This window comes from Petromyzon marinus, chromosome 1 (assembly GCF_048934315.1).
Source record: "Petromyzon marinus isolate PM22_M1 ecotype Great Lakes invasive population chromosome 1, UKy_Petmar_22M1.pri1.0, whole genome shotgun sequence".
Taxonomy (NCBI): Eukaryota; Metazoa; Chordata; class Hyperoartia; order Petromyzontiformes; family Petromyzontidae; genus Petromyzon; species Petromyzon marinus.
The window spans coordinates 3584904-3602937 of NC_133667.1; the positions used below are offsets into that span (position 1 = coordinate 3584904).

The 18034-nt window shown below is 40.7% G+C and overlaps 1 protein-coding gene across 3 annotated transcripts in view; it reads right to left on the reverse strand.

The window, feature by feature from the left end:
• Nucleotides 1–2783: 2783 nt before the first annotated feature.
• The window catches only part of LOC116939737 (WD repeat-containing protein 7-like), a 90669-nt gene continuing 75418 nt past the window's right edge, over nucleotides 2784–18034 (reverse strand). For all 3 annotated transcript variants that reach the window (XM_032948714.2, XM_032948541.2, XM_032948631.2), the window contains 6 exons: nucleotides 17303–17420; nucleotides 15122–15268; nucleotides 9584–9666; nucleotides 9030–9129; nucleotides 7420–7524; nucleotides 2784–6658 (listed from right to left, as the gene is read on the reverse strand). In XM_032948714.2, coding sequence (XP_032804605.1) covers nucleotides 6455–6658; nucleotides 7420–7524; nucleotides 9030–9129; nucleotides 9584–9666; nucleotides 15122–15268; nucleotides 17303–17420 — 757 coding nt within the window. In that variant the 3' untranslated portion in view covers nucleotides 2784–6454. The remainder of the gene's footprint in view (nucleotides 6659–7419; nucleotides 7525–9029; nucleotides 9130–9583; nucleotides 9667–15121; nucleotides 15269–17302; nucleotides 17421–18034) is intronic.

Sequence of the window (18034 nt, forward strand, 5' to 3'; positions counted from 1 at the left end):
ACGGTAGGACCAACACCTCGGCCGTGGCAGATCACTTATAATTCAGTAGGCTCACATGACATTCACTTCTCCAAGACAGAGGTTCTTTGTAAGCCATCTGGCTACCATGAGAGATTCGTTTATGACGCTATTCACATATACAAGCACAGAGACAATTTCAACCGAGAAGATGGATTCTGGCTTAGCAATCATTGGAAGGATTTGATAAACCATTTCAGGTCTTAATTGATTATTCACGCTTTCGGTGGCTTTCAGACAGCATACATTAATTTTTCGTCTCCCCCTTCCTCTTTTCCGAACATAGATGGACTCGTCCATCTAAACAAACTGTCAAATCGCTCTCCGTGGTGCTAACGTTTAAAAATAAATAAATACAAACCGCCACTTTTTTCAAATTTTCTTGCCGTTGGTTTACACACCTGATGATGACTGCTTGTGTTGCAGTCGAAACGTCGTGAGAATTTTATTGTTTTATATATTTTATTATTTTATTTTTTCCCTTCAACGTGACTTTACCAAAAGAACCAAGAATATGATGTGAAGCATGTTTTATATATTTTTGGGGGGGGGGGGGGGGCAGAGCTTTGTGACGTCATATTTGAGGGGGGTGACGTCATTTATGGACGATCCCAAAGTGCAGCATCCTGCTCTGGACCCATAGGCCATCAATTTCGTGTGCACACAGAGCTAGGCAGCACCAGCTTCAATGCTGGCAGGATGTGGCGATGTCCTCTCTTCACGCCAATCTTGGTTCACACAGTACCTGTGCAGTGCTCTATTCAATATATGCGTCAGCATCGCTTAGGGGTCGTCCATAAATGACGTCACGCGATTTTGGACGATTTTTTGACCCCCCCTCCCATCGTCACAAAAAGTCAGACCCCCCCCCCTCAAATATGACGTCACAAAGCTCTGCCCCCTCCCCCCCCAAAATAAAACATGCTTCAAATCGCTTTAAACTATTGTCATCCTAGTGCGTATTTAATGTGGCGCTGCACTCTGATGTTGTAGGAGAAAACATTTATTAAAAAGTATATTTAATTAAGTAGAACGTGTTGTCTATATTTATTTAAAGTTGCGCATTTTGATGTGACGTCACATTTCTCAAACCCCCCCCCCCTCTCTCCTCGCCCCAAATCGTCACAAATGTCTGACCCCCCCCCCCCAGGTGCGTGACGTCATTTATGGACGGTCCGTCCCCTATTAATAATATAGGCTACGAATCCCAAATGCCGGCAGGCGGAAACTAATGTGGAATTTTGATTTAAAGCTTTCGTGACTGCAGTAATTCATATTCTTAGCTCTTTCGGTAAAGTCACGTTGAAGGGAAACAATTAAATAATAAAATATATATTAAACAATAAAACATTCTCACGACGTTTCGACCATAACGCAAAACGACACACCTGATGATGACCGTTTGTGTTATGGTCGAAACGTCGTGATAATTTTTTATTGTTTTATATATATTTTATTATTTTATTGTTTCCCTTCAACGTGACTTTACCGAAAGAGCTAAGAATATATGTGGAATGTCGGGCCAACGTTGCTTTGTAACTGGGAAAAACTCTGTTGAAAGCAAGCCCCCGCAATCAATTAGAATACAATGTACCGTAGTCTAATAGCAATGATCGCTGCCGACTGCAAAACTTTTGCAGGACCCTCCCGAATGAACATGGGACTCGCCAAGGCGTTCCTGAGCAGAGAAGCGTATTGATGAGATCAGTGCCACGCCGCCTTCTTTAAATTGCTACATGGATCCTACCTCACCAACCACAAAAAAGGTGACCTTTGACCCAAATGCATCCCTACGTGTTCCCCTAACATGGCAAAAAAACACACACCCAGACTTGTGAAAATGCAATACTTAAAACAAAATTAGCTCAGCCACGATCACAGCTTATTGTCTTTGCAAAGTGGCCAATGGTCAGGGACTGGGTAATTTAGTGGAAACAAAATGAGAGAACACAGTTAAGAGGACGACCACTTGGGAGATGGAGCTGAGATCAATTCTTGTGACGGACCGAGATGGAGGGTAGCAGCATTGAACCATGAGGGATGGTGATGTGACGAGGCATTCATCCAACAGTGGACAATGGCTGCTGATGGTGACGTTGGTCTTCCCCAGCTCTGAGCATCACTTGGTTTTATACAGCAGAGCCTAGACTCTAGAAGCTCTCAAAATTAATACTGGTAGGAACCTCCTGGTTACACCAGCCCACAGGGGATTATTGTGTCCGCCCGTCGTGCATCCAAAAATGGGAGGGGTGGGGCTGGGTGGGGAGGGAGGGGCTGGGTGGGGAGGGGTGGGGCTGGGTGGGGTGGGGAGGGGCTGGGTGGGGAGGGAGTGGCTGGGTGGGGAGGGGTGGGGAGGGGCTGGGTGGGGAGGGTGGGTTGGGGCTGGGTGGGGTGGGGAGGGGCTGGGTGGGGGGTGGGAGGGGTGGGGTGGGGCTGGTCACCCCGTGGTGCCCTTATAAAACTCAACGTTTAACCTACTCATGCCGGCTTGTGCCCGCTCTCACAGTCGGGCATATTTGCGGAATACACCACGTGGTGCCGCCGTTGACCCTGGCCATTGACCGAGCAACCCAACGTTCCTACCAGCTCCCTCCGCAGGAATGTGTTCCTTGAAGGGTGTTAACTAGTCTATGATGAATCATTCAGGTTTTTCTCATGTGTGACATGCATCTTGTCATAGGGAGCTGCAGGGATTTATTTTTCTATGATGCTGGCAGCACGATTAAAATGAAATCAACACCATAAAAAAACCCTGTACAACAAGCTTTACGTGATATTACTTTCAATCACTTTATTGTAATTCATGTAATTTTATTATTTTACACTTCAAAAAGTGTAACAGAACTCCTTACACCTCAATAATTGCATGAATAAATACTGGCAAGGACATTTACCAACTGTTGTTAAAGCAGTTATGCCCACAAACACACTTTCAAAAATTACATGACCGTAAAATAAATTGGCTTCCAGAACCTCCTAACTGTGACACTACAGCACTGACATAAATCGTACGCAAAAAAATATATTCCATCACTGTAGCTTACATGCATGCATGCAAGCACACCGGTATAGTGTACTCTGTACAATATGCAGGCAAAGGTCTGTAAACAGACCAGTGCCTGTGTGCTTAGTAGCATTACAGCAGCACACAAAGCATATTGACAAAAAATATTGACATCAAACTGCAGAAAACGAGTGTTCGGAAGTAAATTTACACAGTGGGCTGATGCAATTACACGGTAGAGCAACAATCTGCATTCAGCTCGATACACATGAAGGTCACTGTCGCCGAATGTTTTTTTTTTAAATAAATATTCATTGATGATCCTAACTATTGGAATGTTTACATTCACACTCTACTAAAATCCTCCACCAAAATTTCAATGCTGCTTTAAAGCTTGCCAGTATTACAAAACAAACGCAGACGGTTGGGAGAATAAACTTAATGAAGACCGAACAAGTCCCTCCAGCTTCGAGAAAACCTTTATATATATTTTTTAAGATTCAAATTTTTTTGTCATGGTTATCCAACAAGAGAAAATAACTTCCAGGAGTGATACATTGGGGAAGAATGTGAAAACGAAGCAATGCTCGAGGTAAGACAGTTAATATTAAACCTTCACAAGCACCCAAAAGGCAGGAAACTTTACAAACTAAGCAAGATACATAAACATGAAATTATTTTTTAAAGTATTTTTTTCATGCAAACAATTGAAAACTGTAACTATTCTACTGCAAAGTTGGCAGTAAAAATATCAAAGAGTCAGCCATTTTCTGCGAAATATCAGGGGAAACTACAAATGACGTAGGCCCAAACACTCCGTTGCTGAAACCTTGGGTAACATTACGTGTTTATACGTCAATATTATTTTCTCTGTTCATCCAGTGGCAAATATTAATAACCTGTTGCCAAAAAACAAATGTAAAACTACTTTATGAAGGGACATTTTTTGTGTGGAATTTCGGTTTAAATGTGACTTCGATTCCAATTAATAATTATCTGCCAAAAATGATTCACTTACAGTGAGGGAAAACATGTATTTGATCCCCTGCTGATTTTGTACGTTTTCCCACTGACAAAGAAATGATCAGTCTATAATTTTAATGTTAGGTTTATTTGAAGAGTGAGAGACAGAATACAACAACAAAATCCAGAAAAACGCATGTCAAGAATGTTATAAATTGATTTGCATTTTAATGAGGGAAATAAGTATTTGACCCCCTCTCAGAAAGATTTCTGGCTCCCAGGTGTCTTTTATACAGATAACGAGCTGAGATTAGGAGCACACTCTTAAAGGGAGTGCTCTTAATCTCAGCTTGTTACCTGTATAAAAGGCACCTGTACACAGAAGCAATCGATCAATCACATTTCAAACTCTCCACCATGGCCAAGACCAAAGAGCTCTCCAAGGATGTCAGGGACAAGATTGTAGACCTACACAAGGCTGGAATGGGCTACAAGACCATTGCCAAGCAGCTTGGTGAGAAGGTGACAACAGTTGGTGCGATTATTCGCAAATGGAAGAAACACAAAAGAACTGGCAATCTCCCTCAGCCTGGGGCTCCATGCAAGATCTCACCTCGTGGAGTTGCAATGATCATGAGAACGGTGAGGAATCAGCCCAGAACTACATGGGAGGATCTTGTCAATGATCTCAAGGCAGCTGGGACCATAGTCACCAATAAAACAATTGGTAACACACTACGCCGTGAAGGACTGAAATCCTGCAGCGCCCGCAAGGTCCCCCTGCTCAATAAAGCACATATACATGCCCGTCTGAAGTTTTCCAATGAACATCTGAATGATTCAGAGGACAGCTGGGTGAAAGTGTTGTGGTCAGATGAGACCAAAATGGAGCTCTTTGGCATCAACTCAACTCGCCGTGTTTGGAGGAGGAGGAATGCTGCCTATGACCCCAAGAACACCATCCTCACCGTCAAACATGGAGGTGGAAACATTATGCTTTGGGGGTGTTTTTGTGCTAAGGGGACAGGACAACTTCGCCGCATCAAAGGGACGATGGACGGGGCCATGTACCGTCAAATCTTTGATGAGAACCTCCTTCCCTCAGCCAGGGCATTGAAAATGGGTCATGGATGGGTATTCCAGCATGACAATGACCCAAACACACACGGCCAAGGCAACAAAAAGGAGTGGCTCAAGAAGAAACGTCGTGATTTTTGTTGTTTTATTTTTTACCTACGTGACTTTACCGAATAGAACCAAAGAGTAAGCACATTAAGGTCCTGGAGTGGCCTAGCCAGTCTCCAGACCTTAATCCCATAGAAAATCTATGGAGGAAGCTGAAGGTTCAAGTTGCCAAACGTCAGCCTCGAAACCTTAATGACTTGGAGAAGATTTGCAAAGAGGAGTGGGACAAAATCTCTCCTGAGATGTGTGCAAACCTGGTGGCCAACTACAAGAAACGTCTGACCTCTGCGATTGCCAACAAGGGTTTTGCCACCAAGCACTAAGTCATGTTTTGCAGAGGGGTCAAATACTTATTTCCCTCGTTAAAATGCAAATCAATCTATAACAATTTTGACATGCGTTTTTCTGGATTTTGTTGTTGTTATTCTGTCTCTCACTGTTCAAATAAACCTACCATTAAAATTATAGACTGATCATTTCTTTGTCAGTGGGCAAACGTACAAAATCAGCAGGGGATCAAATACTTTTGTCCCTCACTGTATATTTGGACAGCAATGATCAACTTGTGTGCCAACTGACAAAGCTTAGCACATTCACAATTAGTTAACAATATCTTTGAATGAAACATTTTGAATCTGATATTATTCGTATCACTAAATGACGAAATTACAAGTCATTTAAAATTATTTTAAAAAACTATTCTGAAAAGATAATTTTACGCTAATTAGTTATTTGAGAGGGCCATTAGATATATTGTCATCACAGTGCTTGCACTGCTTTACCACCAAAAATAAAGACAAATGGGACACTGCCAAAGACGACCAGCATATTAGGATTTTTAATAATGTTCTAGAAATTTAACAGACTCTAATTTCTGTTGTGGAGATAAGGCATTTTTTTAACCCAATCTTAAGCAAAAAGAACCAACTTATTTAGAGAAATTAGTCTTTTTTCCATGAAACATTGTGCAAAAAACACTTCTCAAACACACTGATCTTGTGGCTACAGCTACACTTGAGTGTGTGTTGTCCTTAACATTTGTGTAAATGTCATAATCAGCCTTAACAAAGCAGAGCTCGTCTTACTGTAAAAGGGGAAAATCTGACAATAACACAAGCCACTGCATTTTGGAATGTACAAAAATGGTTGTGGCAGCATTCTCAACAAAAGTTGTAATGCTTTGAGATTGTACATGAATCAGTGCATAGGGTACAACACCCCTACTAAACTATATAAACTGCAGTCCTGACACAAGATTGTTAAGTCATGTTAGGAGAGTGAAGGTTACACTTGGAAGCGGTGCTCTTTGCCATCGTGGGCCATGAGTATGAGGTTTCGGTTGGTGGTCCATATGAGGCGAGCCAGCTTCAGTGCACTCATTGGTCCTGGGGAAATTGGCTGCAAGGGTGGAACCTCCATCGCTTTGATACATCGCAGCTGTGGTGCCGAGTTTAGCATGCCCAAGCTTCCGAGAAGAGAGGTGTTCATCTACGCAAACAAAGTTGACAAACACACAGAGAATTAAAACATTACGATATTAAGCCTGCAAAAGTATGATACAATCATGAGATATTAAATGTTCAATATTATTATTTATAGTAGGGGTACATTGCCAATCGACCATACATCTGATGTTTTTGTCATATTCGAATTTCCCTTTGTATCTTTAAAGTACATTGTCAAGACCGCTTTCATTGTTAGGCAACTGACATGCTAGTTTTATTTTGCTCTGTAGCTTTTAAAAATTGACTCATTTGGCTTAAGATATTTTAGTCCACTTTGATCAACTTCCTAGACACACACCATAATGATTCAACATTATAGAGCACATGGGGGGGTCTATGGTTACCGGTTGTCTCGTATTTAGAACATGCAACCGTTTTGCACTCTTGCACAGATATTTTTTTAGCACTGCCTTTACCAAACACAATTAAAGTCATTGTTTTTGTAATTAACCAGCACTGCCCGTGCATTTGCGTGGGATACATGGCCGTCGTGGGGGGCAAGTGGTCAGCACAACACAGTAACCCAGCTCAACACTGTGGGAATGCGGGAGACATCATCACGCAGATGTGTGCAGTGATGTCACCACTGCACACTTGCTCGCCCACCTAGCCAGAAAAAAAAAAACGATTTAATGATATAGTATGATATAATATATTTTCTCAACATAGTAACTTTTAAGTGAAAAATAGATTGACCAAAGTTGTTTATCCCCAAACTCATCGTTCCTGTCCCTGTGGCCTTACCTGCCAAAAGGCCAGTCGATTGTCGGTGCTGGAGTAAGTTGCCAAGTAACGGCCATCTGGAGCAAACGCCAGCGCAGTGATTGGTCCTTTGTGACCCTGAATCATCTAAGTTGAAAGAAAGTGTAAAGGATGGAAATGACTTCAGTTGAGGCTCGTGAATGGTGCAGTCTAATGGACACAAAATGACAATCACCTTCCACCTACCAACTGAAATGTGTGCAACATTTACTGTATTGTGTGTGTATTGGCAATGATGGCTGTAAACAATAGATGTGCACTGTTAAACGATTTTGGAACCTAGCAACCACAAGAAAAACAATAATCGGTGAATTAAAAAAAGTTTTTGCCCACAGGTGGAAATTCATGTCCTGCTGATATCCTGAGTTTGAATTAAGATTTCAGTTAAACATGATAAACCAGGTTAATATATTCTTAGGTGTCACATGGATTTCATTCATGGAGTGTCCGGGTCTTGCAGCTGCGGAGAAATGTGGCCAGCACAACAGCCTGGTAGATTGAGCCTAATTGATGGTTTGAGATAATTCTCAAACCAAAATCGTTGTTACCATGGCATATGCAAACCGCTATCTCTTCGTGAAACTGGGCACCAAAGGAAAATATGTTAATGAGATATGTAAAACATAGAACTTACTCTAGAGTTAAAATAGATGGCAATAAAACATTGGGAAGATAGGGAATTTGGATATTACAAAATAATTTAAAAGAAGGCAATGTGAGTGATACAGGTAAAACAATAGGAAACTTGAGAAGCAATTTAACACGATTAGGCAAAAAAATAAAGACCAAAGGGGAGAAGCATGGAAATAGTCAGAAGGCAGGAGGAGCTATAAATTATATCTGCCCCATGTCATATGTAGCAAATCACTCAAATTAGATTTCTTGGTTATTTCAGTAAAGTCACGTAGAAGGGAATCAATAAAATAATAAAAATATAAAACAACAAAATTGTCACGAACTTTCGACTGCAACACAAGCAATCATCATCAGGTGTGAAAAACACAGCAAGAAAATTTTAAGTGGCGGTTTTTTCCTAACGTTAGGACCACGGAGAGCAATTTTGGCAGTTTATTCAGATGGACGAGTCCATCTATGTTCGGAAAAGAGGAGGGGGGAGACGAAGAGAATGGAATGCGGTCTGAAAGCCACCGTAAGCGTGAACAATCAATTAAGACCCGAAATGGTTTATCAAATCCTTCCAATGATTGCTAAGTCAAAATCCATCTTCTCAAATCAAAATTTCACTCCAATTAGGTTTAAAGTTATCAGCAATCATCGCCCCTTACTGGCAGACTATTGGCCAATTGCAAGCCAGTGCCGAGTCATCTTCTGCCACACAGGGACAGCTGCCACGGGGGGATTCTGATTGGCATGAGACATATGGCACCGAGATGCTCTGGCATTTCAGCATCTTATTTTTAAAACTCTTTACTATTTTTCATATTTAAGGTATGGTAATGGGCGACCCTGTGTGTGTGTATTGTAAAAGGATTTTTTTGTGTTTTGATGAGTAATGGGGACCTGTGCATATTGGACAATCTGTGGAATTATGACAGCATTAATCTGACGAAAGAAATGCTGTGCAATCTCACCTGGCACTTTCCCGTGCGGATATCGTAGAGTGCCACAGAGCCGTGTCGTGCACCGACAACCATGCGGTAGCTGGTGCTGCAGTAGCTGACCATGTTGAACCTGAAGGAGATGTTAGAACACACTTTCATTTCCTTTGGGTCTTTTGGTAAAGCCACGTAGATAGAAAAAAATTATATTGCACCCTCCATGGTGAATTATTTTTTTCTATCCACGTGGCTTTCTTGAAAGACCCAAAGAATATTAATTCCTGCAGTCACGAAAGCTGCAAGTCAAGATTTACACTTTGATTTGTTTCGGGTGGAGGTTACTAAACTCTATATAAAAACAGTAGCATATCATATTCTTGGTTCTTTCGGTAAAGTCATTTGGAAGGGAAACAATAAAAAAAATATAAAAATATATATTGACTTTACCGAAAGAACCAAGAATATGAATCCCTGCAGTCACGAAAGCTTTAAATCAAAAGTAGCATATCAATTGAGTAAAATTAAAAAAGTGATTGTGGCAAATACAACAGTGTCATAGCAAATGCACAATGTAGCAAAACGCATACTTGCAAATAGATGGAAAACACTCCTGCAAGCCCTTCTTCTTTAATGTAGAAGCATCCAAACAATACATTATGATGTCCATGACCTGTGAAGCACAATTTATTCAAATCAAGTCAACTGGAATGACCACTAAGCAAAGCCGACTGAGAAAATTCGTACCAGAAAGGCGCCACTTATGTAAACAAAAATAAAATTGTCTTGAATTGCCAATCTCGAAGACCAACACAGCAAACAATGTCTCTCCTTTCCAGTGGTGCAGAGTACAGAGGAGGGGCAATAAATAAAACAGAATCTATATAAAATATATAATTATGAAATTGGTAAATGCTAACAGTACGGCATTCTTTTTTTACCGGTTCCCTACTCCTGTAACGTGTAATGATTGTACCGATACTTGCTGATTGTACCAATAATTGCTGGTTGTATCGCAACCTATGAAACCATGACCACAACGAAGACCATTTCTATCATCACAGGACGTAAATTTATATAGAAGCCTAGCAGCTTATTGGGCACTTATCTATCAATTCTTACACATGTTTGATGTTAACCCAGCAACGTGGCTGGGACACATATTTGTATATCTTGATTTGAAGCTTTCGTGACTGCAGGAATCCATACTCTTTGGTTCTTTCGGTAAAGTCACGTAGGTAGAAAATCAAATAAATCACGACGTTTCGATCGCAACGCAAGCGACCGTCTTCAGGTGGAACAGACACAGCAGGAGGACTGCTGACATAGGAGAAAGAGCTGCTGCTGCTGCAGCCACAGGAGGATCCCCGCCACCTCCTGTGGCTGGGACCGTCTCACATTGGACATGCTGATCTGTCACATTTACGTTTACGTAGAAATTCCTTCTCTAGCTCAGCCCACTGAACCCTGGGGTGAGCCCACCAAAATCCGATATGAACTCTTGTTGCAGCAGCAGCTCTTTCTCCTATGTCAGCAGTTCTCCTGCTGTGTCTGTCCCACCTGATGACGGTCGCTGGTGTTGCGTTCGAAACGTCGTGATTTAGTTTTATTTTACACCTAGGGGACTTTACCGAAATTTGTATATATCACTATAAAATATTTATTTGAATAATAACTGTAATAAAACAAAGTACAGGAAAACCTCCCCGAACGTGGCTGGTACATTCCGGTAGGGAAACAACTGCGTTCGACAAGTAATAGGCAAGGGAAAAATAGGATTGTGTTCCTGGGTCCGAATTTATTACCCCCTCCCCCTCTTTGTTTAAATAATTCGACATTATTTATACCCGTTTTATCGTGACATAGGACAGTGAGTTTATCTCTATTTGTATACAGTAAAACCTTGGATTGCGAGTAACTTGGTCTGCGAGTGTTTCGCAAGACGAGCAAATTTTTAAAAGAAATATTAATTTGATAAACGAGCGAGGGTCTTGCAATACGAGTAGTACTGTATACGCTTTGTCTGCCGAGCGTCACGTGATCACAACTGATATACGAGTGCTTTGGATTACAAACACGTTTCCGGAACGAATTATGCTCGCAATCCAAGGTTTTACTGTACACTCTTCTAATTTCACCTCAATCAAAAACCCCCAAATACCGCGGCACTCACGCACAACTCTTGCCCCCCGACACTGAATTGCCAGCCCGACAAATCGTACCTTTCAACGGATGCAGCAATCTCACCTCTCGCAAGGCTAATAACTATCTTGGCAACAATCTTAGCAATTTAAAACAGCGCACAGCCAAAACATTACCTCCGTGTTCCGGAAAACAGACCTCATTAAAATCAAACATGTATAGCCAAAATACACATTCGATAAAACCGCATTCGACGAGGTTTTCCAATACAGTAAAAACCCCTTTTAATTCGACACATACCCAAGCCCTGCTCATTCCCATCATTCGGAAATTTGCCGTGCATGTCGAGTTTGCAGCGCAGGTCATTTACCGCTCCCTGCTCCTCAGGTCATTTACCCTCAATGTCATATTTGCTTTCACCCCCCCCCACCCTCGCTATCCTTGGCTCCGCCCCCCCCTCCCTCATCTATATAACCTCTTGTTACAGCAGCTCTTTTGCCTATTTCAGCAATTGTTTCTTGCTGTGGTTGTTCCCACCTGATGACGGACGCTTGTGTTGCGTCCGAAACGTCGTGATTTAAAATTTTTTTTACCCACGTCGTGACTTTACCGAAAGAACCAAAGAGTATGGATCCTTGGAGTCACGAAAACTTCAAATCTATAATTAAAATTATGGTTGTGAGCTGAATCAGACCATTCTTTCCCCCACCCACCCCCACTAAGGATGATAAAAACAAGTACCTTTTGTTACAAGTCAGAGGTCTTGTGAAAAACACTGACCCTCCACCACAGGAATGTGTAATCGATATGAGTGAGTCAGGGCTATCAATGAAGATGTGTATTGCTCCATGTTGGCTTGAAATTTTAACAAACTAATAATTTGGCATCATAATTATTGTCCCCCTTGAGAACAAGGCATTACATCTCATAGAGTTTCAAACTGGACATCTGTTAAAAAGAGCTTCATAGCTCATCGGATTTTTCCAGTCTAAACAAAGATTCTGATTCTGAAACTGATTCAATCAGTAAAAAAGTGGTTCCTCTGACAATCAAGAATCAGGTGGAACTTACTTAATGTTTTCATTCCTGAGCTAACGGAGCAAAATCCCAAATTCTGATTGAACTATTGTTGACTCCTGACAAAGTGATGTTCTGATTTAAAGCTTTTGTGACTGCAGGGATTCATATTCTTGGTTCTTTCGGTAAAGTCACGTAGAAGGGAAACAATAAAATAAAAATATATATAACAATATATTTTTTTATTTTATTGTTTCCCTTCTACGTGACTTTACCGAAAGAACCAAGAATATAAAGTGATGTTCAATTTATGGACCTTGGCAGATTGAAGGGCTGAGTCAACCCCAAGTGGGATTTGAACTTGCAACTTTCCAATTAAGAGCCACACTCACAAACCACTGTCCCAACGGCTTGATAATCGGCAAGACAATATCATTTTAATTTAAAGGAAACTAGTGAACATGTGCACGTTCTAGAGGATGCAGTGAAACAATAAACAAAGCATTCAATTTAACACGTAGGCTTTCGCGACCAATATAATCCATAAGAGGTTTTTGGGTTAGATCGCGTAAATATATAAATGTGTCGTTAAAACCCGCCACCACCCGACACAGCCAACTAGTACGAATTGGCTGTCGGGCGGTGGCGGGTTTTAACGACACATTTATATATTTACACGATCTAACCCAAAAACCTCTATTATGGATCGTATTCAATATCAAGACAACAATTTAGCTACAAAGCTAAGACGTATGAGAAGACGTATGAAAGTAAACCCAAACGTTGCCCATCATGGAATTTTCCATCGCGGATCTGACCATGTCAAATTGTGGTATAGTTTGCCGATCAGATTCCTGTAGTTCAAAGATTTGCGGCTGACCACGAGATAACTATACAGGATGCATCATAACGAAGTACTGTACTATAACTGCACTCTGATTGTAATGATGCTGCCACGGCAGAATACACACGCATCATTATTCACAGTAAGTAAAAGTTTGTTTGTCCTTTTTAAACTGCATAATATTTATCGTATATGTCATTAACCTTATACTTATTTTCATGAATATTATTACATATACAGTGAGGGAAAAAAATATTTGATCCCCTGCTGATTTTGTACGTTTGCCCACTTTCAAAGAAATGATCAGTCTATAATTTTAATGGTAGTTTATTTGAACAGTGAGAGACAGAATAACAACAAAATCCAGAAAAACGCATGTCAAAAATGTTCTAAATTGATTTGCATTTTAATGAGGGAAATAAGTATTTGATCTCTCTGCAAAACATGACTTAGTACTTGGTGGCAAAACCCTTGTTGGCATGCACAGAGGTCAGACGTATCTTGAAGTTGGCCACCAGGTTTGCACACATCTCAGGAGGGATTTTGTCCCACTCCTCTTTGCAGATATTCTCCAAGTCATTAAGGTTTCGAGGCTGACGTTTGGCAACTCGAACCTTCAGCTCCCTCCACAGATTTTCTATAGGATTAAGGTCTGGAGACTGGCTAGGCCACTCCAGGACCTTAATGTGCTTCTTCTTGAGCCACTCCTTTGTTGCCTTGGCCGTGTGTTTTGGGTCATTGTCATGCTGGAATACCCATCCACGACCCATTTTCAATGCCCAGGGTGATGAAAGGAGGTTCTCACCCAAGATTTGACGGTACATGGCCCTGTCCATCAGCCCATTGATGCGGTGAAGTTGTCCTGTCCCCTTAGCAGAAAAACACCCCCAAAGCATAATATTTCCACCTCCATGCTTGATGGCGGGGATGGTGTTCTTGGGGCCATAGGCAGCATTTATCCTCCTCCAAACACGGCGAGTTGAGTTGATGCGAAAGAGCTCCATTTTGGTCTCATCTCACCCAGTTGTACTGTGAATCATTCAGATGTCCATCGGCAAACTTCAGACGGGCATGTATATGTGCTTTCTTGAGCAGGGGGACCTTGCAGGCGCTGCAGGATTTCAGTCCTTCACGGCATAGTGTGTCCCAGCTGCCTTGAGATCATTGACAAGATCCTCCCGTGTAGTTCTGGGCTGATTCCTCACCGTTCTCATGATCATTGCAACTCCACGAGGTGAGATGTTGCATGGAGCCCCAAGCCGAGAGAGATTGACAGTTCTTTTGTGTTTCTTCCATTTGCGAATAATCGCACCAACTGTTGTCACCTTCTCACCAAGCTGCTTGGCAATGGTCGTGTAGCCCATTCCAACCTTGTGTAGGTCTACAATCTTGTCCCTGACATCCTTGGAGAGCTCTTTGGTCTTGGCCATGGTGGAGAGTTTGGAATCTGATTGATTGATTGCTTCTGTGGACAGGTGTCTTTTATACAGGTAACAGAAATCTTTCTGATTGAGAGGGGGTCAAATACTTATTTCCCTCATTAAAATGCAAATCAATTTATAACATTTTTTACGTGCCTTTTCCTGGATTTTGTTGTTGTTATTCTGTCTCTCACTGTTCAAATAAACCTACCATTAAAATTATAGACTGATCATTTCTTTGTCAGTGGGCAAACGTACAAAACCAGCAGGGGATAAAATACTTTTTTCCCTCACTGTACATGCACACAGCAATACCGCACACAACATGTTTATAAAATTCTACACATATACGGTACAAGTTATATTTAACACTATCGAAATTATGAATCATATTTGACATTAAAGAGACGTATTTCATGTTTGTGCTAATGTAGGGTAACAATACACAATCAGGGGTGCTCATATTATGAACTGTGAATCAAACCCTGTTTTTCCCAATATCCCTTTGTTTGCAGATCACAGATTTGCTGATTGTGGCTATTTTAAAAAAACATCCCCGCGATGGGCAAGGTTTTGGTGTATTCAACAACAAAGACTTGTTTTCGGTTTTGTTTACATATTGTGTTACGTGGTAAATGCTCTCGCATAAAATAAACATGAAAATGATCACATTCATCAATGTCACATTGAAGTACTATTCGTACCTCCACCAGAAGATCAGCCACATCATTTGGCATCTTCTCTACGAGGATCTCCATGACTCTTAGAATCTCGCTTTTTGCTCGAGATAGGCCACTGTGGACGGGTGGCTGGGCTTGCGAGTTGGCTGCTAATGCTGTATGTTTGTGCACCTACAGACAGTTTAAACATTGTATGAATTACATAAAGGATATACATTGGGGGGGGGGGGGAAGACAACAATAATATAAATGGGGATAAACTTGATTAGGTGCTTTCGTGACTGCAGGAATTACTCTTTGGTTTTTTCGGTAAAGTAAATGGGAATACTTTATATGACAGAGTATGAATCAATCACAAAATCAATCACAAAATGCAATCACAAATGCAATGAACATAAACTGGAACAGATCCTGGGTTTATAAGAGTGGTAAGGAGAGCACAGACTACTAGTTACGTGCTATACAGCAGGGCCATTTCTTTAAACATCACCTGTTATATATTTTTTATGTGAAATACATTTTGGGTTTTTCTTAAATCCAAACCGTTACTCTGCTGTGTGATTAAACATTGCTTGACTTAATAGTTTTCCACCCCTTGCCACCCAATTATGGATGAAGACCTCCCAACGCCATGTTGGCTGTTAAGGTCACTTGACTATTTGAAGTGATATACTTGGTTCTTTCGGAAAAGTCACGTAGTAGGGAAACAAAAAAAAGAATAAAAATATAAAACGATAAAATTCTCACGACGTTTCGACTGCAATACAAGCAATCATCATCATGACTTTACTGAAAGAACCAAGAATATGAATCCCTGCAGTCACGAAAGCTTTAAATCAACATTTGAAGTGAATTTGAAGCAATATGCCAAATAATGTATCAGAGCACCCTCCTGATAAGGGAATCTTTAGACACTCTCAGGCTTTCTTGGACAAAGGACATTATCAAAATATACAATATATACACGATAACATTTTACAATAAAATATTAAGAATGGTTCAAACAGATATTCCATTGTAGTTGTCAATCAAACATTTTTTTAAAAATAACAATTAACATTTAAGTGATTTCTTGTGTATATTAAAAAAAAAGATTTATATTTAAATATCATTACAGTAATCCCTTTCCAACCGCGAATTTACCAACCGTAAGATTTGAATATACAGTAAAACCTTGGATTGCGAGTAACTTGGTCTGCGAGTGTTTTGCAAGACGAGCAAAATGTTTAAGTAAATATTAATTTGATAAACGAGCGAGGGTCTTGCAATACGAGTAGTACGTATACGCTTTGTACTGCCGAGCGTCACGTGATCACAACTGATATACGAGTGCTTTGATATACGAGTGCTTTGGATTACAAACACGTTTCCGGAACGAATTATGCTCGCAATCCAAGGTTTTACTGTACTGCGTGACGTTGTTACAAATTTTGCGGGGCTGTGGTGCTGCTTAGCTGATCATCTGCCTTATTTATGTCTTTCCGAGAGATATAGAGCCCCTTGCCCCACACAAATGGACAGACGGGCATCAGGCAGCTAATGTGTTAACCCTTCGACTTAGGTTGTTAAGCATAAAAATTGCCATGGATGGAAGATGCCTGAGCTTAGATTTGCTGCAGTAATAGAGGAATAAAAATTGTTTTTGGAATTAAAATCAATTCAATATAACATGTTCTAACTGACAACATTCAGCTAACTTTAACACATTTAAAACGGGGGAGTGTTGCTTTATACAGCAGTAGTGCAACATGGAGATTTTTGGACAAGCTTGTGTTGCAGTCGAAACGTCGTGAGAATTTTATTGTTTTATATTTTTATTATTTTATTGTTTCCCTTCTACGTGGTGACTTTACCGAAAGAACCAAGAATATGAGTTTACAGTGGTTTATATACATAAAAATTAATATATAAATAAACACAAACCATCCGATATTCTGCACAGCAAGATGCACCTTATGATGCACCCCATGAAGATTGTGTTTTGATCTCAGTGAAAACTCATGGTATATTATATTAAGACTCGGGTGCAGTAATTAAAATACAGATATTTTCTACCAATGATTTGTATGCATTATTTATCACATATTCAGGCAATGGCTTGTGAAAAAATAAAACATGCTTGTTAATTAGGTTATAGTAAGATGGAGACACTTATAATATGCGCTAAAAGCATAATGGTGATGAATACAAGGGTCAACAGCTTACCTCCCTGGCAATGGTGGTGATAAAGGCTGGAGGCCGTGCTGTGGCTATGAGGGACAGGGCATGCCGTGCTGATCTGCAAGTGTCTGCAGCTGCTGTCAGTGGAAATCCACTCATTGCGCTGGTGGGAAACCAGAAAACACAGCGACATACATTAATTAATGACAATAATCATAAGTCTAAAATAGTGTTTATATCAGCTCATGCCACAGACTAGTGGTTCCCAACATTTTGCTTGTCGTGTACCAGATCCATTGGGTACCCCTCCCACCATACACAATACTGCAAATAATACAATAATTGTTTAACACATGAGAATTACAATTTACATGCAATTAACATCAACGAAATTTAGTTAACAATAGAATACTTCACTAGATATTTACAGATTCATATTTAAACAAATTACTGCAGTTTCATCAGTCACTTGCATTCACCAGAAAGCAGTGAGATATGGAAGAAAATAAATATTGTGACAGTATCGAGGAATTGCTTTGTGCATTTGTAAAATAAAACTGAAGGAAAAGGGCCCTAGCAGAACGGGTGGAAGGCCAAAGCGTCCCAGGTGTATGGGTCCACCAAATTACTAATATAGTGAGCCAAGAATGTGTATCCCGCGCGTGACGTCACTCCACATGGGGCACCCACCTCATTAATAATGAGAGATGACGTCACTCCACATGCCGCACCCCTCCCCTTTAACCATGAGGGGGTGGCGTCACTCCACATGGGGGC